The 22,617-nt window shown below is 39.8% G+C and overlaps 1 protein-coding gene across 3 annotated transcripts in view; it reads left to right on the top strand.

The window, feature by feature from the left end:
• Positions 1-22,617, top strand: part of LOC129098579 (multiple C2 and transmembrane domain-containing protein 2-like) — a 33,682-nt gene that overhangs the window by 6,802 nt on the left and 4,263 nt on the right. For 2 of the 3 annotated variants that reach the window (XM_054607628.1, XM_054607634.1), the window contains exons 2-19: positions 2,305-2,863; positions 4,816-4,869; positions 6,257-6,374; positions 8,519-8,661; positions 8,861-8,937; positions 9,635-9,749; positions 9,902-9,934; positions 11,530-11,700; positions 12,839-12,969; positions 13,535-13,721; positions 15,245-15,338; positions 15,446-15,548; positions 15,713-15,815; positions 16,005-16,106; positions 16,215-16,289; positions 17,427-17,546; positions 20,474-20,587; positions 22,003-22,044. In XM_054607628.1, coding sequence (XP_054463603.1) covers positions 2,354-2,863; positions 4,816-4,869; positions 6,257-6,374; positions 8,519-8,661; positions 8,861-8,937; positions 9,635-9,749; positions 9,902-9,934; positions 11,530-11,700; positions 12,839-12,969; positions 13,535-13,721; positions 15,245-15,338; positions 15,446-15,548; positions 15,713-15,815; positions 16,005-16,106; positions 16,215-16,289; positions 17,427-17,546; positions 20,474-20,587; positions 22,003-22,044 — 2,292 coding nt within the window. In that variant the 5' untranslated portion in view covers positions 2,305-2,353. The remainder of the gene's footprint in view (positions 1-2,304; positions 2,864-4,815; positions 4,870-6,256; positions 6,375-8,518; positions 8,662-8,860; positions 8,938-9,634; positions 9,750-9,901; positions 9,935-11,529; positions 11,701-12,838; positions 12,970-13,534; positions 13,722-15,244; positions 15,339-15,445; positions 15,549-15,712; positions 15,816-16,004; positions 16,107-16,214; positions 16,290-17,426; positions 17,547-20,473; positions 20,588-22,002; positions 22,045-22,617) is intronic. The other variant, XM_054607643.1, reaches the window with a different exon arrangement.

Raw genomic sequence — 22,617 nt, forward strand, 5'->3', positions numbered from 1 at the left:
TGCACCTACAGCACATGCTAAGCGTGTGGTCTAGGGTGTTTCCACCGCGTTGGTTGATGTGTCATTTCATTTTGATTGAAAGTTGGCCAATTCTATCTAGTGTGTATATTTGGTGGCTGCTCTAATTTTAAAGGAGTACTCTTTAATGAGGTTACAAACAGCTTGATGAAAAATAAATTTGTGAATTTACTTATTATGCTTGATACAAATGGAAAGCAGTCTGTGCATATCCCTTATGAAGAATACATAGATCCTATTATGGTTGAAATACTTCCTCTCTAAACTCTGGACCATCCTTCATGGTTCCTTGTACCATCACTGTACATTTTAAATGTTCCATCCTGCTCATTTGCCAGGAAGCTTAGTCTTAGTCTTGTTCAAAGGATGGCGTTTTGCAGTCATGTGACCTTTTAATTTAAGACATTTTGACATGTCACAGTAGAAGAAGCACAGGCTTAAATAATAAATTTGCTGATTAAATTCCGTTTAGCTGCATCGATTTCAGGGTCCCCGGCATGCTGTCTCACTGTTACAATTACCTGGACACTTGAAAAGAACAGAAGCATTGTTAATATTATAAGTAACTCTTGTGCTTTTTGTCGAAATGTCTGCTGTGAAATAAACCTGTATGTGGAAATATTCATTATCTGATGTCTTACAGATTAGATTTTATTACATCCTTACAATTATTAATTAGAATTTGTTCCAGCTCTACATGCTTTGATCTAGTTGCTGCGGTATGTTGCATGTGATGTATTTTCGATAAGAGCTCAGAGTTGTAAGTGCGTGTGTTTTTATTTTTATTTTTTATGGGTGCTTGAAATGGAATTTCCTGCTGAAATCTGCTGTCATTGGACCAAGAGGAATGATTTATTGTATTATGACTATGTTGGGCAACATGAGTTAATCATCAACCTCCAAAAGACTCTTTATTTTGCTGCAGAATTTCCCCTTCCTCCCTTCCCGCCCTCCCTTTTTACTATTGTGTTTCTCTTCCGAGAGCTGATAATGTGATTTCTACTGATAATATGCAGTGGTCCCTGAGTCTGACATTAGCGTTACAGCAGACATTTGTTATCAAAGCATCTGTTCCTGAATTGAGAGCAGGTGTTGATTGCTGAGAGCTTTGATGTAAAGGTCACCACTGAGTATTAGTGAAGGAGATTATGGATGCATATTGAGTGATGACCAGATTTTCTAGGAATGACTCACTAACAATTCAAGTACTGAAAGGAATAGTTGCATATTTTGGAAAATGCACCTATTTCCTTTCTTACTAGGGTTGGCTTAAAAGAGGATCCTGTCTCATGCAGATGGCTATTTTAGCTAAATTAAGCTTAGTTTAGCTTAGCTTAGCATAAAGACTGAAAATAGGGGGAAACTGCTAGCTTGGCCCTGCCCAACAGTTACCTCATATACACATTATATCTCATTTGTTTAACCCAATAAAAACTGATGTGTAAAAGCAAGACCTTGTGGTTTGTAATCCTGCAAATTTCCCCGCTGCGGGACTAATAAAGGATTATCTTATCTTATCTTATCTTATCTTATCTTTTATGCTGGGTTATGTGTTGCAATATTTCTTGGCCGAGTGCATTGACAGGCAACTAGCGGCGACTGCAGGAAGTCTCTGCATCTGGGCAAGAAATACTCCAACCTTTAAAGTACTATTTGTTTTTACACTTTGGTTTTTGCACGGATTTAATAATCAAGATATAACTTGTTTATTCACTTTAGAGGCAGATTTCTGCCCTATTTATACAGAGCCAGGCTAGCTGTTTCCAGTCTTGATGCTAACCTATGCTAACTGGCCTCTGGCTGTTAGCTTCACATTTAAAAAACGGATGTTAGAGTGGAATTTCTCATTTAACTCTCTCCAAGAAAGTAAAAATTATTAGAAAGCATATTTCTCAGAATGTCTAACTATTGATTAAAGTCACTTTCAAATAAGTTTATCAGCATGTATTATATATATTATATCACAGAGAATTTAAGGTTAAATATTTTAGTTTGAGTTAATAAGGAATGTTTTTATTTTATTTCAACAAACATACATTATTCCTTTTAATGGTTTTAATTTTTGATGGCTGATCAAGACGTAGTGAATCTTAAGTGCATGTTGGTAACAATTCATGTCAGTTGCTTGTGGCCAACAGAAGAATATTTCACTCTGACTGAGAATTTCCTAGCCAGTTGTTAATGTCTGGAATGAAACGGACACTGATGAATTGCAGCTTTACGTCAGTTGTAGCTGTGGATACGAAAGTGACTTACTGTCCTCCCTTTGTGTGTTTTGTACTACAGCTGCCAGTGATGTCCAGATCTTAGACGCAGACTAAAACTCCCTCCCATCATGGACTCCAAGAAGCCGGGCATGCTGCGGAATCTCCGCCAGAAGATACTGCCACAGTTCCGGCGAGGGAAGACGAGCCCAAGCAAGCAACTCGTTCAGCTCGAACACACCATGGACCATCGGATGAGCTCCTCCGTTCCTGACATACGTCACATGAGGCAGGAGTACCCCCACGTCTCCTCCAGCACGCAGGTCCAACAGTACAACTCTTCCAGCTACAGCAGCCCCTCATCTCCGCATGGGAAGCCTGTTAGAGGCCCAGAAGGAGGTGGGAGTGGCCTGATGATGAGAGCGGCTGGTGGAGGAGCTGGGAGGAGTGTACCTGCAGACTGCACAGACTGGGCTTCCTCCCAGGAGTCATTCAACAGTCTCTGTGTGGAGGAGAACAGCTCTCCAGAGAAAAACTACAGACCTGCCGGGGGCATGGAGCCCGAGGAGCTGGCCCTGCCGGAGATGATGACCGTCTACAGCCCAGACCCCTCTGTGGAAGTGTCCCAGGACGGCTCACAGGTACAGACTCCGCATTTGAAATGTTGAATCGGTATTAAAAAAACAACAGATCAGTCCTACAAAAACATTTATATATTGTAATAAAGGTTAAAACTTCTTTGATGGTGGCATTCAGAGAGAGATTTTAGTTTCCAAACTTTGGCTTTGGTTTAATTTTATAATTTTAAAGTTTTTGTAGAATCAGTAACAGTGAACATGACAGTAGAATAAGCTTGTGTAGTATTTTTGAACTGTGATAAAGTACTTGGCTGGACGGGTTTGTGTACATTGGCGGGTGTCAGGTGTATTTACACGTGACATTTACAAAGCTTAACTTGGAGCAGGTAGATAAAGTTCAAATTAGAGGTCGCACCAAAATCAATAGTCTCTAGCGGCACTGGGCAAACTCTGTCTGTTTGTGTTTTCATACTGCCAAAGCGTGGTCTCAGAGCATGGTTGCCAAACTGGCATGCCCACATTCAGCACCTGCTACACCTTAGTCTTAGATTACTAATTGTTTTAGTTTACTATAAAGGTCAGAGAAAAGATCATTTGGATATAATCAGAATTTTTAAGAAGGCATATCTGAAATATCCCTCAAGGCCAACGCTTCACATTGTGGTGATCCACAGCTATTAAATCATCACAGAATAAACAATATTTTCTTTTGTCATTCATGAGGTATAAAATCAGTAGAAATCAGCAGGTTATATATGCAACCTTTCCATACAGCTTTGTGATTTGACCAATTCTCTTATATGGGGGGGCCAGTTTTTGTTTTGGCTCATGGAGTGTTAACAAACCACACCTGGTGTCAGGTTGACACCAAGCAGACCAGTCAGTCACGTTTCTCACTTCTCCACAGTTGAAAATTCCTAAAACAAATGTGCTGCTTATCGATTCAAATAGTGAATGTTTTCTTTGAATTGCCTTATGAATCCTGTGATGACATGGCATTTGGTAAAGTAAGCTCTAGAGTTAAGTACACATGACACAATAATGTTCCCCTTATGAGTTTTAATCCCTTTGTTTAATCTTTATTGAAAAAGCATTCAAATATACAAACATTGCATACATATACTGTATACTAAAACAAAATGATGTTTCAGAGAAACAAAAATATCCATTTAGATAGATAAATTAAAATAATAATAATGATTTAAAAATAGAATTGCGATAAATAAACCTCAGTAATAGGAAATTATAATAAGTAAAAATCATAATTTATTCTTCTTTAAAGAAATCACTGTACATTTTGAAAATGTTGAAAAAGAGTATTCTTTAAATTCCCATTAAAATCCATTGAAAATTTGGGGTTACTTTTGTTATTATCCCTTAGCTTTTCATCATGTTGGTCAAAATTATTTTTTTTAATACTTTAATACCTTTTTAACCAAAATTGTCTAACAACAGCTGTACGTTGTGTTCAGTGCTGATAGAAAATCTTATCATGCCAAAATAACAAACTTAAATGGTCAACGTTGTAAACATCATACCTGCTAAAAATCAGCATGTGGCAACAGATGCATGTTCTCCTGTTTATGTGACAAGGAAACAAATCTGTAGGTTTTTTAATTTTTTTTAATTTGAATACTTTATTAAAAACAAATTGAGTATTGTTCCTTCGTGGTTTAAAGTCTACAGGGAGGCAAGGGCTCAGAGTTGTAGTTGCTTTGAACTGAACAACATGGCAGTAAAAGAGCAGAAAAGCAAATTCCTTTTTTTTTTTTTTTTCATTACTTCGTTCATTGGTGTAATGCTGCTCATTCCCCAGGATACAGGAATTTTTAATAAACGCTCTGAGGATTTGTGCTGGTGGTAGAAATGTCAAAGAGAGTTCAATTCCTGAAGCTTTAACCGATCATCAGACTGAAACTTTTCTCTTCCATCAACTGGGACTTTACATTGTTTCAGAATCCTCTTCACAAATCACATGATGGACTTATGAAATGCGTTTATCTTTGTCTCTGCAGTATGATAATCATGATTTCAACGGTCAAGGGTTAAAAGAAGGGGACAACCAAAATGTAAGTGCTGCTCTTTAATTTGAATGGTGATTCTGTGTTGTTGAACTGATGTAACTTTAATAGCATTTTCTAGGTTGTCTACTAAGGATTTACTTCTGTGGCTAAAAGGGCTCTGCTCCAGACTGTTTCTGTCAAGTGGCTGTGATCGTGTTGTATTTTTTTCTTTTGTTATGTATAATGCACTGTGTTTGGGCTGACACACACTTGTGTCAAAGTTTAATTCCAGATTATTGTGTTGTGTTGGGAACATGATGGGACAGTAGGCGGTGTGTGGTTCAGCGCTCTGTGTGTGTCGTCTGGGCTTTTGTGGCGGGGCAGGGCTGGGACGCTGAGCCGGGTGATTCCAGGCAACCAGGGGTTTATTCTCTGAAAGATGCTCGATTTGGTGGAGAGGCTTAATAGTGATTAAATAATCCATTGCGTGGACATGAAGCATAGACGGGATTCAACTGCACGCAGCCCTCCCTAGAGTGTGCTTTTTATATTGTATCAAGAGCAATATTAAAAACAACAGTAGAACGTAATGACATAATGCAACAGGTAAATTCCAGTATATGACGAACATGTGACTTTGAAAGAATAATTGAAAGTAGAACTAAGCGACAGAGTCCTATGTCACAATGTTGTGAAAAAAGCCCCGAAACAGCTTCCGTTTTACAGGATAGGCTTGTGTAGCAAGCGCTAATGTGGACACTACAGATGATTTTACATTATCGTTATAATAAACAAGCACAAAATTACAACTATCCCTATGTGCTTAAGCCTTTATTGACAGCTTATTGGGAGTTTACATATTAGAAGCAGGAGAATTTGAGACAAAGAAAAATATAGAAAATATGATAAGACTTGATAAGACTGTGATAGGCTGGCGACCTGTCCAGGGTGTACCCTGCCTTCGCCCATTGACAGCTGGGATCGGCTCCAGCACCCCCGCGACCCTTAACTGGATAAGCGGTCACGGAAGATGGATGGATGGATGGATGATAAGACTTGGTATTGAAAATCATAAAAGTGAATGTGAAAATTAAATGTGTAAACGTACGGAGAAAAGAATGTGACTTGGAGCGTTTTTTTCTTCATTGGGCTGAGTTCCGTCTCAATACTTTTTAAATACCGACAAAATGTGTCTGTAGCAACTTTTAAAAGCTGTATAAACTGAAAGCCAGCGATGTCTGGCCGGATTTGTAGTCTATTTTTTTTTGATGGGGTACTTCCTAAGTTTTGTAGAAAACATGTTTTTATTGAGGAATAGAGGGGTTTCTAAAAAAGTATGGTTTTAGGATCTGTACAGAAACTGAGGTAGACTTGTTCAGAAAGTCTAGATCTAATAAGGTGTACTTCTTGCTGTAATGAAACTAATAATGATAATGTATTGTTTTGGGTCTAGTGTGAGATGGGCGATGATTTCCTGAGTCCGTCGGGGAGCATCAGGGATCCTCCCAGGTCCTTCCTGCTCACCATTAACCTGAAGGAAGGACGCAACCTGGTCATCAGGGACCGCTGTGGTAAGAGCCTCATCTGACCACCACAATTACTACTACTACTACTACTAAAACTACCGTACCAACATTAACACCATCACTCTCAGTAATGCGATCACTATCAACAACTCCCACTATATTAGCGTGCGTGTGTGCGTGTGTGTGTGTGTGTGTGTGATGATGTTAAACAACACGGAATTGCAAGAATAAGACAAGGACAAAGGACTCTGATCATTTTACAAAGGAAGAATTGAATGCATACAGCAGATCTTTCTTTGTGTATTCATGTCCGCATGTAGTCTGTATTCAAACAACACTAAATCAACATTTCTGGTAAGAACAAAGAAGTTGGGTCAATGCAGGATGAAAATGATACGGTAGGACACCCAATATGAGAAGTGTAGTAGTGGAATTATTATCATTTCCATGCATCACTTTAATTTCATGTCATGAATCTGAAAATAGGTGTTAGATAAGAACTTCAACATTTTAACTTGCCTGCTAGTTGGTCAACTCTTTCACATTGGTCTTATTGTTGTAGTCCTGACGCTTATGATACGTGTTTTTTTATTTTTTTTACAGTTTGTCACCTATGTCATCATGTATCACATCCATTTCTGTCCCAGTTCATGGCCACCACTGTTTTCCGTTTATTCAACCCTTTTGCATTCTCGCGCTCGTGTTGCAACTGGTGCGTGGATGTGTTGCAGCCTTCTCATTTCAAAATTGTCGTGTCCTTTATCACGTCTGACACTGCGCAGATATCATTTAAAAGTAGTTTTGAATCTCATCTTTCCTCATTGCAGTTTGGTTTCCTAAATCTACCAAACTTTTAAGATAATTGGTGCCCAGCAGAGTGCTCTGACGTGTGAACCTACCAGTGTGTTTTTCTTGCGTTGACCTCAGTTTTGTGTGTTTAGCCTTGGTACGCTAAAGATGGCCAGGAGTGTCTGTTTGATTATACGCCACGTTATTGACTTCAGGGACACCCAAGACGGCCGAGTGTTCAGGTTGACTATGAAGCTCCAATAACAGCCAGGGCAGAATTCCACACTGCATATTAGAACCTGTTTGAGCCGCACCCTGCATTCATTACAGTAGGCCTTTCACTCTAGGCATGTATTTTATTACATTTCCTCTCATGCGTGGCTTTGTATTCACACAGCCAGGCTCTGTGTGAAAAGATAATGCAGGAAAAAATGATTTGGGGAGGATCAAGGCGCAGGAGGATTTGGTTTCCCCTGCATTATTGTTAAGACCGTAGTCTTTTAAAAGCAGTGCATTATCAATGCTATTATTTTTTCTGTTGATCAGATTATATACACTGCAAGCGGAGCATACGCTGACAGCTGTTTGCTGATAGGCATGTTTTACTGTTGTCCAGCTTATGCCTATGTCTGTTTCTGTTTACATTTAGAGGAACCAAAAAGTTCTTCTGTTTCTGATTCTTATGGTCCATAAACTGTGTTTGGTGGACTGCTGCCCTCAGCTGGTAAATTGACAGAATAGCCAGAAGTCACAGACTATACTAGCTTTACCTTGAAGGGAAAATGATTTGACGGAGCAGCAACAAATGTGAGATGTAAAAGTGTAAAACCACTTTCCATAAAAATAGTATTCATAAGACCCTAATAAACATTTAAATAAAGTGTTAAGCTGCTGTCACATTTCACAGTGGTAGCTGAAATCTGATTGGCTATTGATTCAGGAAGCTGTGGCTTCATCGGTTGGGGAGGAAAGAAACCACATCCTCCATACAGACACATTAGAGAACACACTATGAGCAGGCTGGTCCTCCCTTTTACTGGAAACCTGAACATTCACTTGCTCATTTCATCTCTATATATTACTGTCAGTCAAATGACAAGTCAACCCTACTTTTGGAACACAGAGCAAAAAGAGACAAAGTGAAAACATAAATTCTGTTATACTATCACTATTACTTTCTTTAGGTCTGATTAATCGATTCAGTCAATAAGATCCTTAAGCCATATTATTATTATTGTTGTTGTTGTTGTTGTTATTATAAGTTTATTAGAATTATCAGCTGCAGTTAGGTCTGTTAGTCAATGTGTTGAACCCCAGTAGCAGAAAGTATCTCCATCAACAACACCAGCAAGAGGGTTCAGTAAATAATCCAAGCTGCATTGTTTATAAATCATTGTCAGGTACCAGCGACCCGTATGTCAAATTCAAATTGGACGGGAAAACATTCTACAAAAGCAAAGTGGTTTACAAGGACCTCAACCCCAAATGGAATGAGACCTTCTCCCTGCCTGTGAAGGATCTGAACCAGAAACTGTACATCAAGGTAACTAAAAGTTGATTATTTTACCATAGGAGAGTGTTGCTGTTATGTTTGTCTTTAAAGGTGATTCATATGTTGGTGCTGCTCCACAGCCATGCATGAGATAAGTCCAATTTGCAGCCATGTATCACTACTGTATTACAATAATTGTTTACATGATGCTCTCTGCATTAACACTCTCTTGGTGTTTGACGTGACACAGGTATACGACCGTGATCTGACAACTGATGATTTCATGGGCTCCGCCAGTGTGATCCTGAGTGATCTGGAGATGGACAAGTGAGTGTCTTAGTGAGAGTATGGGGGGTGAAAGTGTGTGCTTTGTATTTTATAAACTGATACTGGATTATTTAAAGTTTAAAATATCTCATAACAATATAACGCTAATAATTTTTTTTCTTTTTTTACATAAACACATAACAAAATACTTTTGAAATTATTCCTCGACTTGTATTTTGTCTTAAGAATTCTGACCATAATATGAACTGAGGTGGACAGATTGCAGTTGAAAAATAAACTCATCACTGCTCTCTGGTGGACAAACTATGTAGTGGAATCAAAAAGTACCTCAAACATGTCTTCATCATTTCTACCCTACAATTTCTTGTTATTTATTGGCAGAAATATTTGCTAATAACTATATTGCTGCCAATATATAGTGTGACTGTATAATTTAATTTCAGTGTGTTTGTTTAATGGAAGCTTTGTCAGCTTGTGTGTATTGCTGCTTGCACTTTTTCTCGAGAACTGCTCTTCCAAACAACTTGATACTGGACACTGCAAAATGGCTGCAAAATGTAAAATGATCCAGTATTTCATAAGCAGAAAGTAAAGATTCTAAACAAATGAAAGATAAAGAAATGTGTATTTCTGCTTTCTTATCCTGCAAATTGTCTTGCAACTTCTCAGATTTGAACTAAAATAGATCTGTTAAGCTTCAAGCTGATATTTAAGCTAAAAAATATATTTTTTTCAGGGTCAACGAGATGTCTCTGCCCTTGGACGACCCGAACAGTCTGGAGGAGGACATGGGGGTCGTGATGTTGGACATGAGTCTGTCACTCAGAGATGGAGACGGCAAAAGAGGCAGTGTAATACATAACAGAAAGAAACAGAAACAGAAAACACTTGTTGTGCATTGTATTTATTGCACATATATGGTTTTACCCAACCATTCTTTCTTTGTCCTACTAACCACAGTGTCATTTTGTTTTCTTGCTAACATGCATGCTCCTGTTGGCAGCGGTGGCCCCAAAAAAGAAAACGAAGTATTAGGGTAAGGCATGATGGAGGGAACACACAAGGCAAACATAAAGTAACATCCACTTTGTTTGGTCAGTGTTCTGCAGATATCTGCCCAATTTAAAAGAGACACCAGCCTTTTGTTAAGACAGTTATAGCTGAAGTTGATCTGGATCATTTTTTCTCTTTACACAAGAGGGCAGCAAATCACCATGCTGTCATTAAAGAAAGTATATGTCTATTACCAAATTAAATGTCACTTAGGTACTGTAAACCTTAAGCATATCAAATAGTAGAACCACATCTTGACTCCTTTAACAAAGTACTTTATTATTTTAACTGTCTGCCTCGGGATCCGGCATTGGACAATCCAAGGAGCCGTAGTATGTCTAGTAAGTTCAGGTGTGTTATTTAGACATTCATGCTAACCTAGTTAACATTGGGGCATTTCTCATGTACACAAAATCCACCTACTACATAATCAATTTTACGTCATAATTACTATGAATAGTGTGCAATTTCGGACAGACCCACAGTTTAAGAGGAGGGCACGCACGGAAGAGTCACAAAGTCAGCAAACTTGTACTCAGTGATGTCAGCCACAGAAATATCTATCTAAAGTTTGCTAACGTTAGCCACCACAATCAGTTGATCATATCAGACTACGCAAGGCTCTAACAGCAAAACCCTTTAGTGTATTGAATTTAGCACACGTTATGAATCTGCTTATAAATCTAGCATTTCATTAATGAGACATTTCATTAAAAAACTAGTGTCGCTTTAAAGCGACACTAGTTTTTTCACCCACGGAGAAGCTGCTTTTTTATTTCTGTAGTTTATTTTGTTGGGCAGTTCTTTCTGTGATACATTAATCAACACATCTTTGCTCATTCCAGACTATGTTTGCAAGTTTATTGATTGCGTTGGCCCCATGATTGTGCTTATTGTCATGACTTAACAGTTTTACCCAATAAAGTGTTCACTGAGTGCATGTCCCAGTTGCTTCTTGTACTCTACCAAGTGCATTTAGTGCAGTCTGTTAATTGAAATATGATTTTCTGCCTATGTCTATGTGGCAGAACAGATTCAGACAGGACATCACTGTCCGCTTGATCTGCATTAATTGAATCTGGGTTAAATATATCTCCCCACAGTGTGGTGTCTTCATGTAAGCTGTCAGCTAATTATCTCAGAATATGGCTCCCTATTATATATGGAAGAAAGACGCTGCTCTGCATTGTAGCTACGGCAGGCTTTACCTAATCTCCCGGGGAACTAAAGGGACAACTCAATTCTCTTTTCACTGGAGGAGAGTGATAATGCTGTTTCATTCAGCTTTCTCTCCAATGGCGGCTTGTTGTAAAAGCACTAATTCGGAGCATGTTGCTATCTGATATAAGCTTTTTGTGTTATTGGTGAAAATTTCAAGTAGAATCCCCATTGTATTCACGGCACTGGTTTGTGTTTTATTTCCTGTCCTTCCTGTCTCTGCATGATGCATGCTTGTGTTCTTATAAAAGATAAGGAGATGATAATTTATTTGTAAATAGATATCCTGGTGTTGCATTCACATTTTCTGTTTGCATTCTGAATCTCTTTACCCCCCTTTTCCTTTGTTTCAAATCCCAGTCGGGAGGCTCTTCTCAGAGCTTTCGTCTGTCGGAGACGCTGAGGAAGGGTCAGCTGTGGACTTCTGTTGTGACAGTGACTCTGGTCAAGGGTCAGGATCTGCCGCTGGACTCTCAGGGAGGCCAGCTCTTTGTTCGCTTCAGACTGGGAGAGCAGAGTTACAAAAGCAAGGTACTGGATGTAGAACTCCTGCTTTTCATCTCCTCTGCTCCCCTCCTCCTCATCTTGAATTGTCCTTGTTCCTAAACCCTCTCCACTCCTCCCCTCCCCCCCCTACTCTCTTTTCTTCTCCTCAGACTCTCCCTCCTCTGCTCCTTTTCTCCTCCTCTCCCCCAATTCCTAGACAATTTTCTTTATTATTAACCTCTAAACTCATCCTTATCTTCCCTAATCCTTTCCTTGTATTTCCCCCTCTTCTTTTGCATGTGTATAATCATGCTTATTTGGTTATGTATTTGGTCACTACATGCAAAGTGAATGAGACGTTTTTTTATTTTTGCATTATTGTATATTTACCTTGAGATTGGAATCATACATTATAAGGTATTTTCTGCATGTATTTCATTTTGCAATCACACCTTCTATACTGTCCAGAGTGATAATTAATACTTAATTATTAATTAATTAATTAATCAGTAGAACAAACTGTTCAAAAAGATCAAACTGTTCAAAAGATCAAATGCTAGGGTTTTAACGCCCTTATAATCTCTGCCGTGGTCACAGAAGAGAGAGAGTGGAATAAGATAAAAATGGTATTGTTGGTGTGTGACATGAAACGCTTTGATCACTGCTCATCCTGGCAGCTGGATGATGTCTACCAGTGATGCTCCCTTTTCTTGCGCTGCCGGCGCTGCTGCTACTGTCACTGATGATTGCCTTGCTATTCTGCAACATCATCCATTACACATCAAAGCTACATGCTAATGAGCTGCATCCCTCCTCCCTTTTCTTATATGCAGGTTCAAGATGACAGTAATTACTTTTTATGCCTTCATGTGCGATGGGAATTTGTGTCTGCTTGAGAACAAATCATTCACACACCAATCTGTTGGAAAATTAAACTCATATAAGTCAGTTAAAAAATCTGGACATACTGGAACTGGTTAACAGGTTAATTTCTAAATAAAAAGTTCCAAATGTATTCCAGTACTATGATTTATAACATAAAAGGGAACATAGGGTATCAACATTTTGTCAGTGTGTTGTCTGTATTTGAATGGCTACTCTTAGCGTTCAATGCAAATGCATGTGAATAAGAAAATATATCTTTTTTTTTATGTTTCATGTTCTGACCAAATTTTTGATTCAGAATCACTGCAAAGTGTCCAACCCTCAGTGGAGAGAGAGGTTCACTTTTAACCAGTACATGGACAGGCCAGACCGCCTGGAGGTGGAGCTCTGGTCCAAGGAAGGACGAAGGAACGAGGAGTGTTTTGGAACGTGAGTCTGCAGTCTGAACCTGTGCGTCTGTATGAGTGTGTGCTCGCCCTTCAAAGCCATTATGGGAACAATCTCAAAATGAGATTCACCTTGCCACAAAACACATGACATTGTGAACGAAAAAAGATTTGGCATTTCCATTGCAGCACCCTTGATTTTTCCACTGGATCATTTGGAAACATAGACCAATGTGAGCCCATTTAGTGGTCTGTTTGTCCAGTAGGGTGAACAAAGGGTGCATGTTTCTGTCTAAGTGAACTGTCAGTTGTTAAGTGTCCAGACTTCATAATGTTGCAAATACCTACTGAGCTTCAACACAAAGCTGTGAACAATGTGAAAAATGTAGGCTGGTGCTGTAAGGTGTGCACGGGTATGTTTGTCTTGTAAATATGGGTCTCTGCACATGTGTATTCTTGTCTTTATGCCTGTATGTGTGCATACTGTTGTGCATGTGTTTAACCATGCATGTCTGTAATCTTTTCATTTTGTATGACTGCAACTATACCTGCATGTGTGTGTGCTGCAGTATGTGAAGGCCTGTGTATGTTTATGTTTCTGTGTACAGGTGTGACGTTGACCTGTCTAGGATACCATTCAATCAGAGGCAGCTGTTCACAAACATCCTGGACCAGGGGAGAGGACACTTGGTCTTCCTAATCAGGATGATGACGTGCAGCGGCGTCTCCATCTCTGACCTCTGTGCCGCGCCGCTTGATGAACCTCATGAACAACAGAACCAGCTGGACAACTATGTCAGTACCTGCTCTGCTGTATATATTCTATCTGTACAGTGTGGGTGCATCACTTCACCACCTACACGTCCCACTTGAAGTGTCAGTATATCTGACACTTTCATTTGGATTGTTACCAACTTCGACAGTGTTGCTGGTACTGTTTTTACCTTGTGAGTGTGTGTGTGTGTGTGAGTCATTATGGTAGAACGTGTTTATGTATCTGTCCATCTGTGGATGGATTTATTGACTGCAGTCACGAAACCTAATAGGTGTGTATTTGAGATCAAGGTGAGGGCAGAGTATGATGGGTACAGTCTGAACAAGGGCGCTGGGACTAGGAGGGTAGGCCCCTGGCTCGATTTGACGTTTTGGTTAATGTGATCCCATCCCAAGATGGTCTCTAGTTATCAGTAAAATCGTTTAGTTAATTTAGAATTTGGGTCAGTATCAAGATTGTTGATTAAGGCAAGTGAAAGCCCACTGAAATTGGAGATAAGAGTAAGGAGAAAGGCATGTATGGTAATCTGTGATAATTAAATGAACATTTTTACTTATATGCAGTAACAGTCTGAAGCTGATAAAACATGCTTAGATTTAACAATTGGGGGGTTGAAAAATTGGGTGAGTTTGAGGATATTCAAGTCTAAACTGATTCCAGGGTTATTGCCGTACTTTCTGTGTTGAAAGGCCAAGAGATGGCAGTATCTGCCAGGTAATGTGCTGGGAGATAGTAGGAAATATTTGTGCCTTTTCAGTGTTCAGCTGAAGCTTTTGACATCCAGTTTTTGACAGTTTTTTGACAGTGTTATACTGAGAAGGTATGTTGGGTCGTCTTGAGGAGGTCACAATCAAAAGGAAACAGGTCCAAAGTGAACCCCTCTGGTAAACCGTATTTGGTGATGTACAGAGGGGAGGAAGGAATACATATTTAGGACTCGACTGAAGATACCAGCCCATTACAGTCTGCCTTTATAGATCCTGTTATCAAAAGCTGCAATTAAAGTCCAATGCCTGTTTTTTATGTTTTAGTCTAAACTAAAAATCATGCATTTTACATTTTTTCCAAAGCATAACATACATATTTTTAAGATTTTAGATCCTGTTATATCATACCTCTTTCAGATGCTGGTTTGAGTTCATGCCAGAAAAGAATGAAAATAAACTTTATAAAATTATAAAGAGTACATGGCTAATTTATACACATTTATAGACAATGTAAATATATTGCTTAATGATATGAATCAGACATTAAATCAATATTAAATCTAATGGATAAACGGGCCAAGTAACAGTAGTTCTTGAAGCAAATATCTTGATCTTGTTTTTTTATCCTTAACACAGACACGTTTGAACATTTTAGCTATTATTCCCTCACTATTGCACTTGAATGAAAATTATGTCTGGCTCATGTATCCTATGATAAAAAAACAAACAAAGAAAATAGAAGATGGTGCAGGCTTGGTGGCAGTGGGTGCTCTCTGATGTTTTCTATTTTATGTTAATGTATGAGAACCCCCATGCTTCCTGTCTGTCCCCCGCAGAGTTTGAAAAGGTCCCTGAAAAATCTCAGTGATGTTGGTTTCCTTCAAATCAAAGTTATCAAGTCTGCAGATTTGCTGGCCGCTGATTTAAACGGTACGTCACACATTTGGATTTGGGTTCTTTCTTTCTTCTTTTGTTGCATTAAACAGGACAGAGGGAGCCTAGTGTGAAAGCATTTTTTTTGTTGTTGTGTTCTGCAGGCAAGAGTGATCCCTTCTGTGTGTTGGAGCTGGGGAACGACAGACTGCAGACCCACACGGTCTACAAGAGCCTCCACCCAGAGTGGAATAAAGTCTTCACATTGTCAGTTTGAGTCTTTATTTTTTTTTTCATCACCACATTTTCTCATTAAAACAACGTGATGTATGTACATTGTATTCTGTTTGACCACAAAATTGAAAAACTGGAACTTGTGGCCATTGTGCTGGTTTGTGAGGTGTATCTGACCTCCTTGTTTGTCTCCTCAGCCCTGTCAAAGACGTTCATGATGTTCTGGTGGTGACCGTCTTTGACGAGGATGGAGACAAGGCGCCAGACTTCCTGGGAAAAGTTGCCATTCCCCTGCTCTCGGTACTCACTACCCCACTAAGAGTCCGTCACGCGGACAATAGACTAATCTATTTACACTCTGTGTCTAAATTAAAGTGAAGAGGGCGATAACACTCCAGCGCGTTGAAGACTCGCTAAGATGTAATGCAGCATGACTGATGGTCAGGTTCATGGATGAGTTCAGCACCTGATGCCCTTTCTGTCCCACAGATCCGCAGGGGACAGCAGATCGCCTACCCGCTGAAGAAAGAGGACTTAGGTGGGCTGTCGAAGGGGAGCATCACTCTGGAGCTGGAGGTTATTTTTAACCCTGTGAGTAAAAGTTCAGCCTGCAATGAGGACATGGGTGCATGATGGCTATGAAAGATGGGCCCCATTCTGTCTGCTTTTCATTGCCTCATGACATTTTTTTTTTATCAGGTCAGAGCGAGTATAAGAACCTTCCAACCACGAGAGAGAAGATTCGTGGAGGATAATCCCAAATTTTCCAAAAAGGTTTGCCGCAGATCTGATCAATTTTACTGTATAAAACAGGATTGAGGAATCATCATTTTGCATTAAGTCAAAAAAATACATTTGGTAACACACCGTACATATAGATTTTAAGTGATATTTATTTATCTGTAACAGCATTTTTGCCAAATACATTTTTCGATAAATCAGTGAGTAGATAGACTGTAGAATATTTTGCGTATTTGTTACTTAACTTTCTCTTATGATAGTAAATTCAATATCTTTGGGTTTCAGAGGTAGTTTTGGGAGTCGCAATTTTTCACGATTGTTTTGAAATTTTAACGTCCAAGCAATTAATTATTTATTCAAAAAAAGTATAAGCAGATGAATTGCTTATGGAAATGATTGTTTGCAGCTTTAAACGCCACAGCAAGAAATGTTACAAGCAACCAACAATAAAGAGGGCAAGGGTCAGAGGTCACTGCACTTTTAACCATATTCATTTGAAGCTTGGATGATTCAAATTTCAAAGAAAAATAGGAGCTTAGAGAAAGAAAGAGATAGAAGAAAAGTTGTTTTCCACATTTTTCATCAATTAGCTTTTTATAAACTGAACATGAGAATAATATTGTTTCTGAACATGTTGAACATTTTACTCTTCTTTCTCTGAAAGCACAGCGCCCGCACTTTGCCTGAATTAGTTGAATTGAGCTTTAATTGACCCCAACTGTGACTGAGTTTGTGTCCACTGTTCTGCTACATTAGTTTGATATACAGTGGGCAAGACAGGGTGCGAGACAGGGTGCCTGACTGTCTGTACTTCCCACAAAGACTCATTGTTATCAGACAATACATTGCTCACTAACGCCAAAATTGGCTTACACACTGAGCACTCGGATCGTAACGTGCGGGGTTTCCTTCTGTTTTCATGTTGAAAGTCTTGGATGACAAAATCAGGTCAGATTACTGACATTTTTTGCCCCTTGACCACAACGGCTCATGCAGGCCAAAACCCACCAGCTACTCGTCTATTACACTAACTGACTGGACCTTTCCTGTTTGGCATGAATGAAAACCTTAAAGAGTCAACCATTACACGATGAAAAGATAATTTTTTACTTTTAATTCATAACTACTTATATTTATGTATGTTGCATGTTTATAATGTGTATCTTTCAGGTGCTGGCCAGGAACGTGCTGCGTGTTCAGACGCTGTACAGGGCTATCATGTCGACTATGCAGTACATCAAAAGCTGCTTCCAGTGGGAGAGCGTTCAGAGGAGCCTGCTCGCCTTCCTGGTGAAGTGCTTTAACTGCTTATCAACATGCTATCTGCATTACCCTCTGTTTTCCCTCCAAGCTGCGGAAGACGACCGCAGTCTGGCTATCCCCTACTTGAACTCTCCCAGCGAGATTATTAATCAATGCGTTGTGCTCAGCAGAAACGCTGGCCCGGCCCCGTCTCTGCGTTGGAGTGGACGCTTGCGGTGTTTGTGTGTCTCTCGGATGCAGAGTTAAGCCTCAGCTGGAGAGAGGAGAGTCCCAATGGATCGAGATACAGTCTATTTTTGTTCTACTTCCCTGACAACTCATTAACCCTGCGTCCAATCTGCGCATGGTTTGATTTAGACACCATTATGCAGACAGAAGTCCAATTAAAAGGCTCTTCAGAGATAAGGCTTATTCACCATTCTCTCATTGTTGAGTACAAGTGTTCAGCAAATGTCTGTTCAGACAGACGCACAGGAGAATCCTCTCAACCCTCGTCTTTAAACTGTAAACTGGAGTGGGTGCTGATCTTTTTGACATCATTCTCTCCCAGATCATAGCGCGATTAAGATGGCACACAGCAAGTTGTGCATTAACTATGCAAGCAATCAAGGTCATGGAGAGTTCTTTTTGTTTTTGCAACTTACGTCCTGTAGATGGCACTAAAGTTTTGCAAAGGCTTGCAAAGGGATACTGTACGCCAGCTAATATTACAGTTTGTTCAATTTGCGTTAAAAAATGGGAGCTGCAGCACAGAGCGGTTATCCAAACAGAAGCCACTCTTAAGCTTTGGTTTGCGCATTTAGTTTTGTAATTTTCAGATAACTTGGATCTCTAGAAACTGTGTCGTCCAGGATGGGGTCAGCAGGCAGTGTACTGTAATCAGAAAGTGCCCGCAAGAAAAATATTTACACTCTAGTTAATGCACAGGTACTCACATTGGAACAGAAATCATTAGGAATACCCAATCCCCCTATATTTATATATATATAGAGAGAGTTATTTATTAGGGGTAATATTGGGTTTTTTTGCCTGACAAATCAGACACACACACACACTCAATCACAAGTCATACAAGCATGAACAAGCGCACATTGTGCACACACATCCTCCCACTGCATCTCAGTGTTTGAGAGACAGTACCATCTGTACTCGTGTTTTCACACTAACGCACCCTGCCATTTCAAGCCTCAGAGCGAAAGAAAGAAATGCCTGCCTAATATCTCCACATGAGAGTAATGAAGCAAAGCCTCACTCTACATGACAGGATACCTGCAACATCTGTCCATTGTTAGACAAGTTGGTGCAGAGCGTTTTAGTCAGTGCGGTTTTCCCTTAAATATACAGGGTTATCCCAGTGAGGAGCCACAATCCTGGCAGTGTCCCTCTACCCATTAAACTATAATAAACCACATACGTAAACGGTGGTGGGACTTTCTGTTTAACTTTTCCTTTTTTTATGACTTGCACATTTTATTTAGAAATATAACATCAGTAATATATAAGCATTTGATGACTGATCATTGCAAATATTGGGAACAAATTAATATATTGGGGGAAGTAACACTAATACAAGCAGTAATGTTCAATGCAATACACTCAGGGGTCTTGCGGCTACATCCTTACTTGCTCTGGTGTGACCAGTAGCTTATGGTAGCAAATGTTTGGGTAGATATTATAACCTAATGACTCTTCTCCACTTTTAGCATTACCCCATAATTATCCATAATAATCAGAAGCTGCTGTTCAACAAAAGTTCCGTAGTCCCGATTGAAAACACTGAATGTTGTGAATGACGTCAGGGATTTCTGTGCTCTTGGATTACGGCCGTGCCATGCAAACTCTTCTCCCGGGCATTAGTGTGGAAATCCAGCTGCTTTGTGAAAATGTGCTACCCTCCAGTTCAGTAGCTCTAGGTTCTTTTTTTTTTTTTTTTTTTTTTTTTCCCATCTCCGATCTGGATTGTATTTCCAGAGCTCTTTTTGCTGTTGAATGGTGTGTAATGCCTCTCAAGCTGAAATGGGCTGCAGTTATCGCAATCTTTATGGGCTGGGTATACATTTCCACCAAAGCGTGACTTGGCTTTCCCCCTGTCCCGGGCTCTCCCAGTCATTACAAAGTCCTCTCTAATAAAACATAACCCTTTCAGTGAGGAATTGGTTTCATCTCCTCTCCCAGGCCATGTTTTGGCTTGTGATAACACAGACAAGAGCATGCCTGGCTTTTTGCACATTAAAGCTGATGTCGGTAGTGGTCGTGGTGGTGGTTTTATGTCAGTTGGAGCCTCAGAGGAAAGCGATGTCTTTACCAGATGTTCACTTCTATTTTTATTAGCATATAAAAACCTGTTAACCCTTCCCCACGCCTTGTGGCAAGCTGCCATTTTGGCCGGCGCTGCCACTCTGACAGGATTATTTTATCGTTCCATTTAGCCGTGCCATTAAGCCGACGCAAGCCATTTTTTCTTTATCCCTCTTATCCATTTTACCTGAGCCACACACAGGTGGAATGTCCATCACAAGTGCCATTACGGATGTTAGTGACATATTCGCACACAGACTCCCTGTGGCTGCAGTCAATCGTGTGGTCGGCTTTAATGTACACAAGATGAGAGGGGCCGATCAATTAGACGTATGTGGTTAATGTCAGTGCATATACAGGGGGTTTAGGGAGACTCAGTCCAGCTGAGCGGAGTGGTGGCCCTGCACAGCGTATGCAAAATAACAGAAAATGTACGTAGGAAGCAAGGCTTTGATAGTGGCAGGGTAGCCTTCATCAGCTTGACCACTGCTAATTAAATCAATAGTAGATTGGATCAACCTTTAGCTAGCGGGGTTCTGGAACTATTGAAAATGTCTTTGGATGTGACTTAATGAAGAGCAGCCTGTTTCATACTCTCAGCCCCCCCATGTGTCCGACCTCACTGATATCTGACCTCTGTGCCCCTCTGCCTGCAGGTGTTCGTGATGACAGTGTGGTACTGGGAGTTCTACATGCTGCCCCTCTTCCTGGTGCTGCTTATCTTGTGGAACTACTTCCAGGTCCGGTCCGGTCGGGTCAGTCAGGACTTGGTGAGTCCAGAGCCGCTTCGTCTGCCTTCTTCTCCTTCAGCCAAATGACCTGCTGGTTCCTTTTCACACTCCTTTTTTCTTTTTTTTTTAAAACTTCTACCTCCACCACATTTTGTTCTCCTAATTAAAAGCTGGTTTGTTTCCATAGCAACCAGCTGTACCTAGCTACATAATAAAAAAATAACACCTAATACATAATCATAGAAAACTCACTGAATAGACTAATGCAACATATCATTATATACTGAGCTAATTTGCTTTGCTTTCCCCTTCGTAACACTGCGACTTCCTTTTTTATTTATTTTAAAGTCTGCTTCTCGTTATTTTCCTGAATCCTCCCTTCTTTCACTGTAATTGGTCTGTTGCCCTCTTCTCGTTGTGACTGGTCAAATTAGACAAAGTTTTAAGCACTCGCTTCAAAAAGGTCACAATTCACCGTGCTTTTTCCCCCCCCACTGAAACCAGTCTCCGTTTCACAGAAAATAAAAAGGATGTTGCATCTCGTCTGTGCTCAGCGTGGAGTAGCAGCTGTATTTACTGTACACGGTTAGACACAGACTATAGGTTATAGCAAATTACATAGACAGTGCACTGTTCAGACAACAATGTGCTTCATTGTAACGTGAAATCGGGGAAATATGTGCTGATTTACAACCATGTAGGGCTGCAGCTATAATGACTATTTTCAATCAGCTGGTTATTTTTTACAATAATTATTGAACTGTTCAGACTATTAAAAGCCAGAAAATTGTGAAAAATAGCCAACGACCAGCTCTTTGAACCAAATGTAGTGTTTTCAAATTTTCTTCAAGTAATTACACCTTCAATGATTATAAAATAATGATAAGTTTAAGTGTTTATCAATTATCAAAATTGTTGGTGGTTAATTCATTTTTTCATCGTCAATGAATATGCTGTAGAGCCTTTACAACAGAATATTGAACAACAACAAACCGATCCATCATGAGACATAGAAATCGCTTTAAATGCGTGTCCGATAATGGGTTAATAGAGCTTAACGATGCTAAAACGCTCAGTAGAGCTGACGGGAACTGCAGAGTTGGGTGATAATTCTCTGTGGGTTCAACACCTTTCATACACAAGTAATCATGTGATCCACTGTAAATGAATAAAAAACACTGATTACCGCTGCTTTCCCCGTATTCTGGTATAGAAGAGCGAGTTGTACCTCAGTTGCCTTGGTTTGTTGCGAACAAAGCCAACATGGCCTGTCCGTCAGCTGTCCTGCAGTGCTGAGTGTTTTTGGAGGCTGACCCTCAAGGTCACCGCTGATCCCTGCACTTTGTCAGATGACGACCCCATGAGCACACTGGAGTTAATACAGAGTCAAAATGAGACAAAAGTTTATAGTGTAGAAAATCTCGACTCTATCAATAAAGTTCTTCTTTTTTCAGGACAACATGGATTTGGGGGATGAAGACGAGGATGATGAAAAGGTGTGTATATGTGTTTTTTTGTTGGTATTTTTTTTACAGTTAATTGTTGACTAAACATCTGTATTTCTAGATGCTGCTGAATAGAAAAGAAGTTAGCTTAATTTGGACATGTTGACAAAGATATCTGCCTATGATCTATGATTTTATGTTGCTAAGCTCTTTATTCAGTACTAAATCCTCCGAAGCATTGTGGTTCCTGCCAGCCACGAGTTGTATTTTTTTTTTGTAAACTTACCGAAAGACATTTGGGCTTAATGAAGACCTCACCAGCCCGTTTCCACATGTCACCACACATTCATATGCTAATAGAGGGGTGGGGGGGAAAGGTTCTGCTGCATTTGGGAAAGTCCCTGAGCTTAACACGCCATATAATACCATCAATATGGAACTAATGACAGCACTTAGACATGCTTTTTCAAAGCTCATTTTGAAAGTTGGTGTTTTGAAAGTGTGACAATGCTTTTAGGCAATGAAATATTCCTTCTGAATGACAGCGGTTTATTGTAGACGCTCTGAATGGGCCTGCGTCGTCCTGGTGTAAAGTGGTTCTCATACTGGTTTCAGTGGGAACAT

Source organism: Anoplopoma fimbria, chromosome 2 (genome assembly GCF_027596085.1).
Source record: "Anoplopoma fimbria isolate UVic2021 breed Golden Eagle Sablefish chromosome 2, Afim_UVic_2022, whole genome shotgun sequence".
Lineage (NCBI taxonomy): Eukaryota > Metazoa > Chordata > Actinopteri > Perciformes > Anoplopomatidae > Anoplopoma > Anoplopoma fimbria.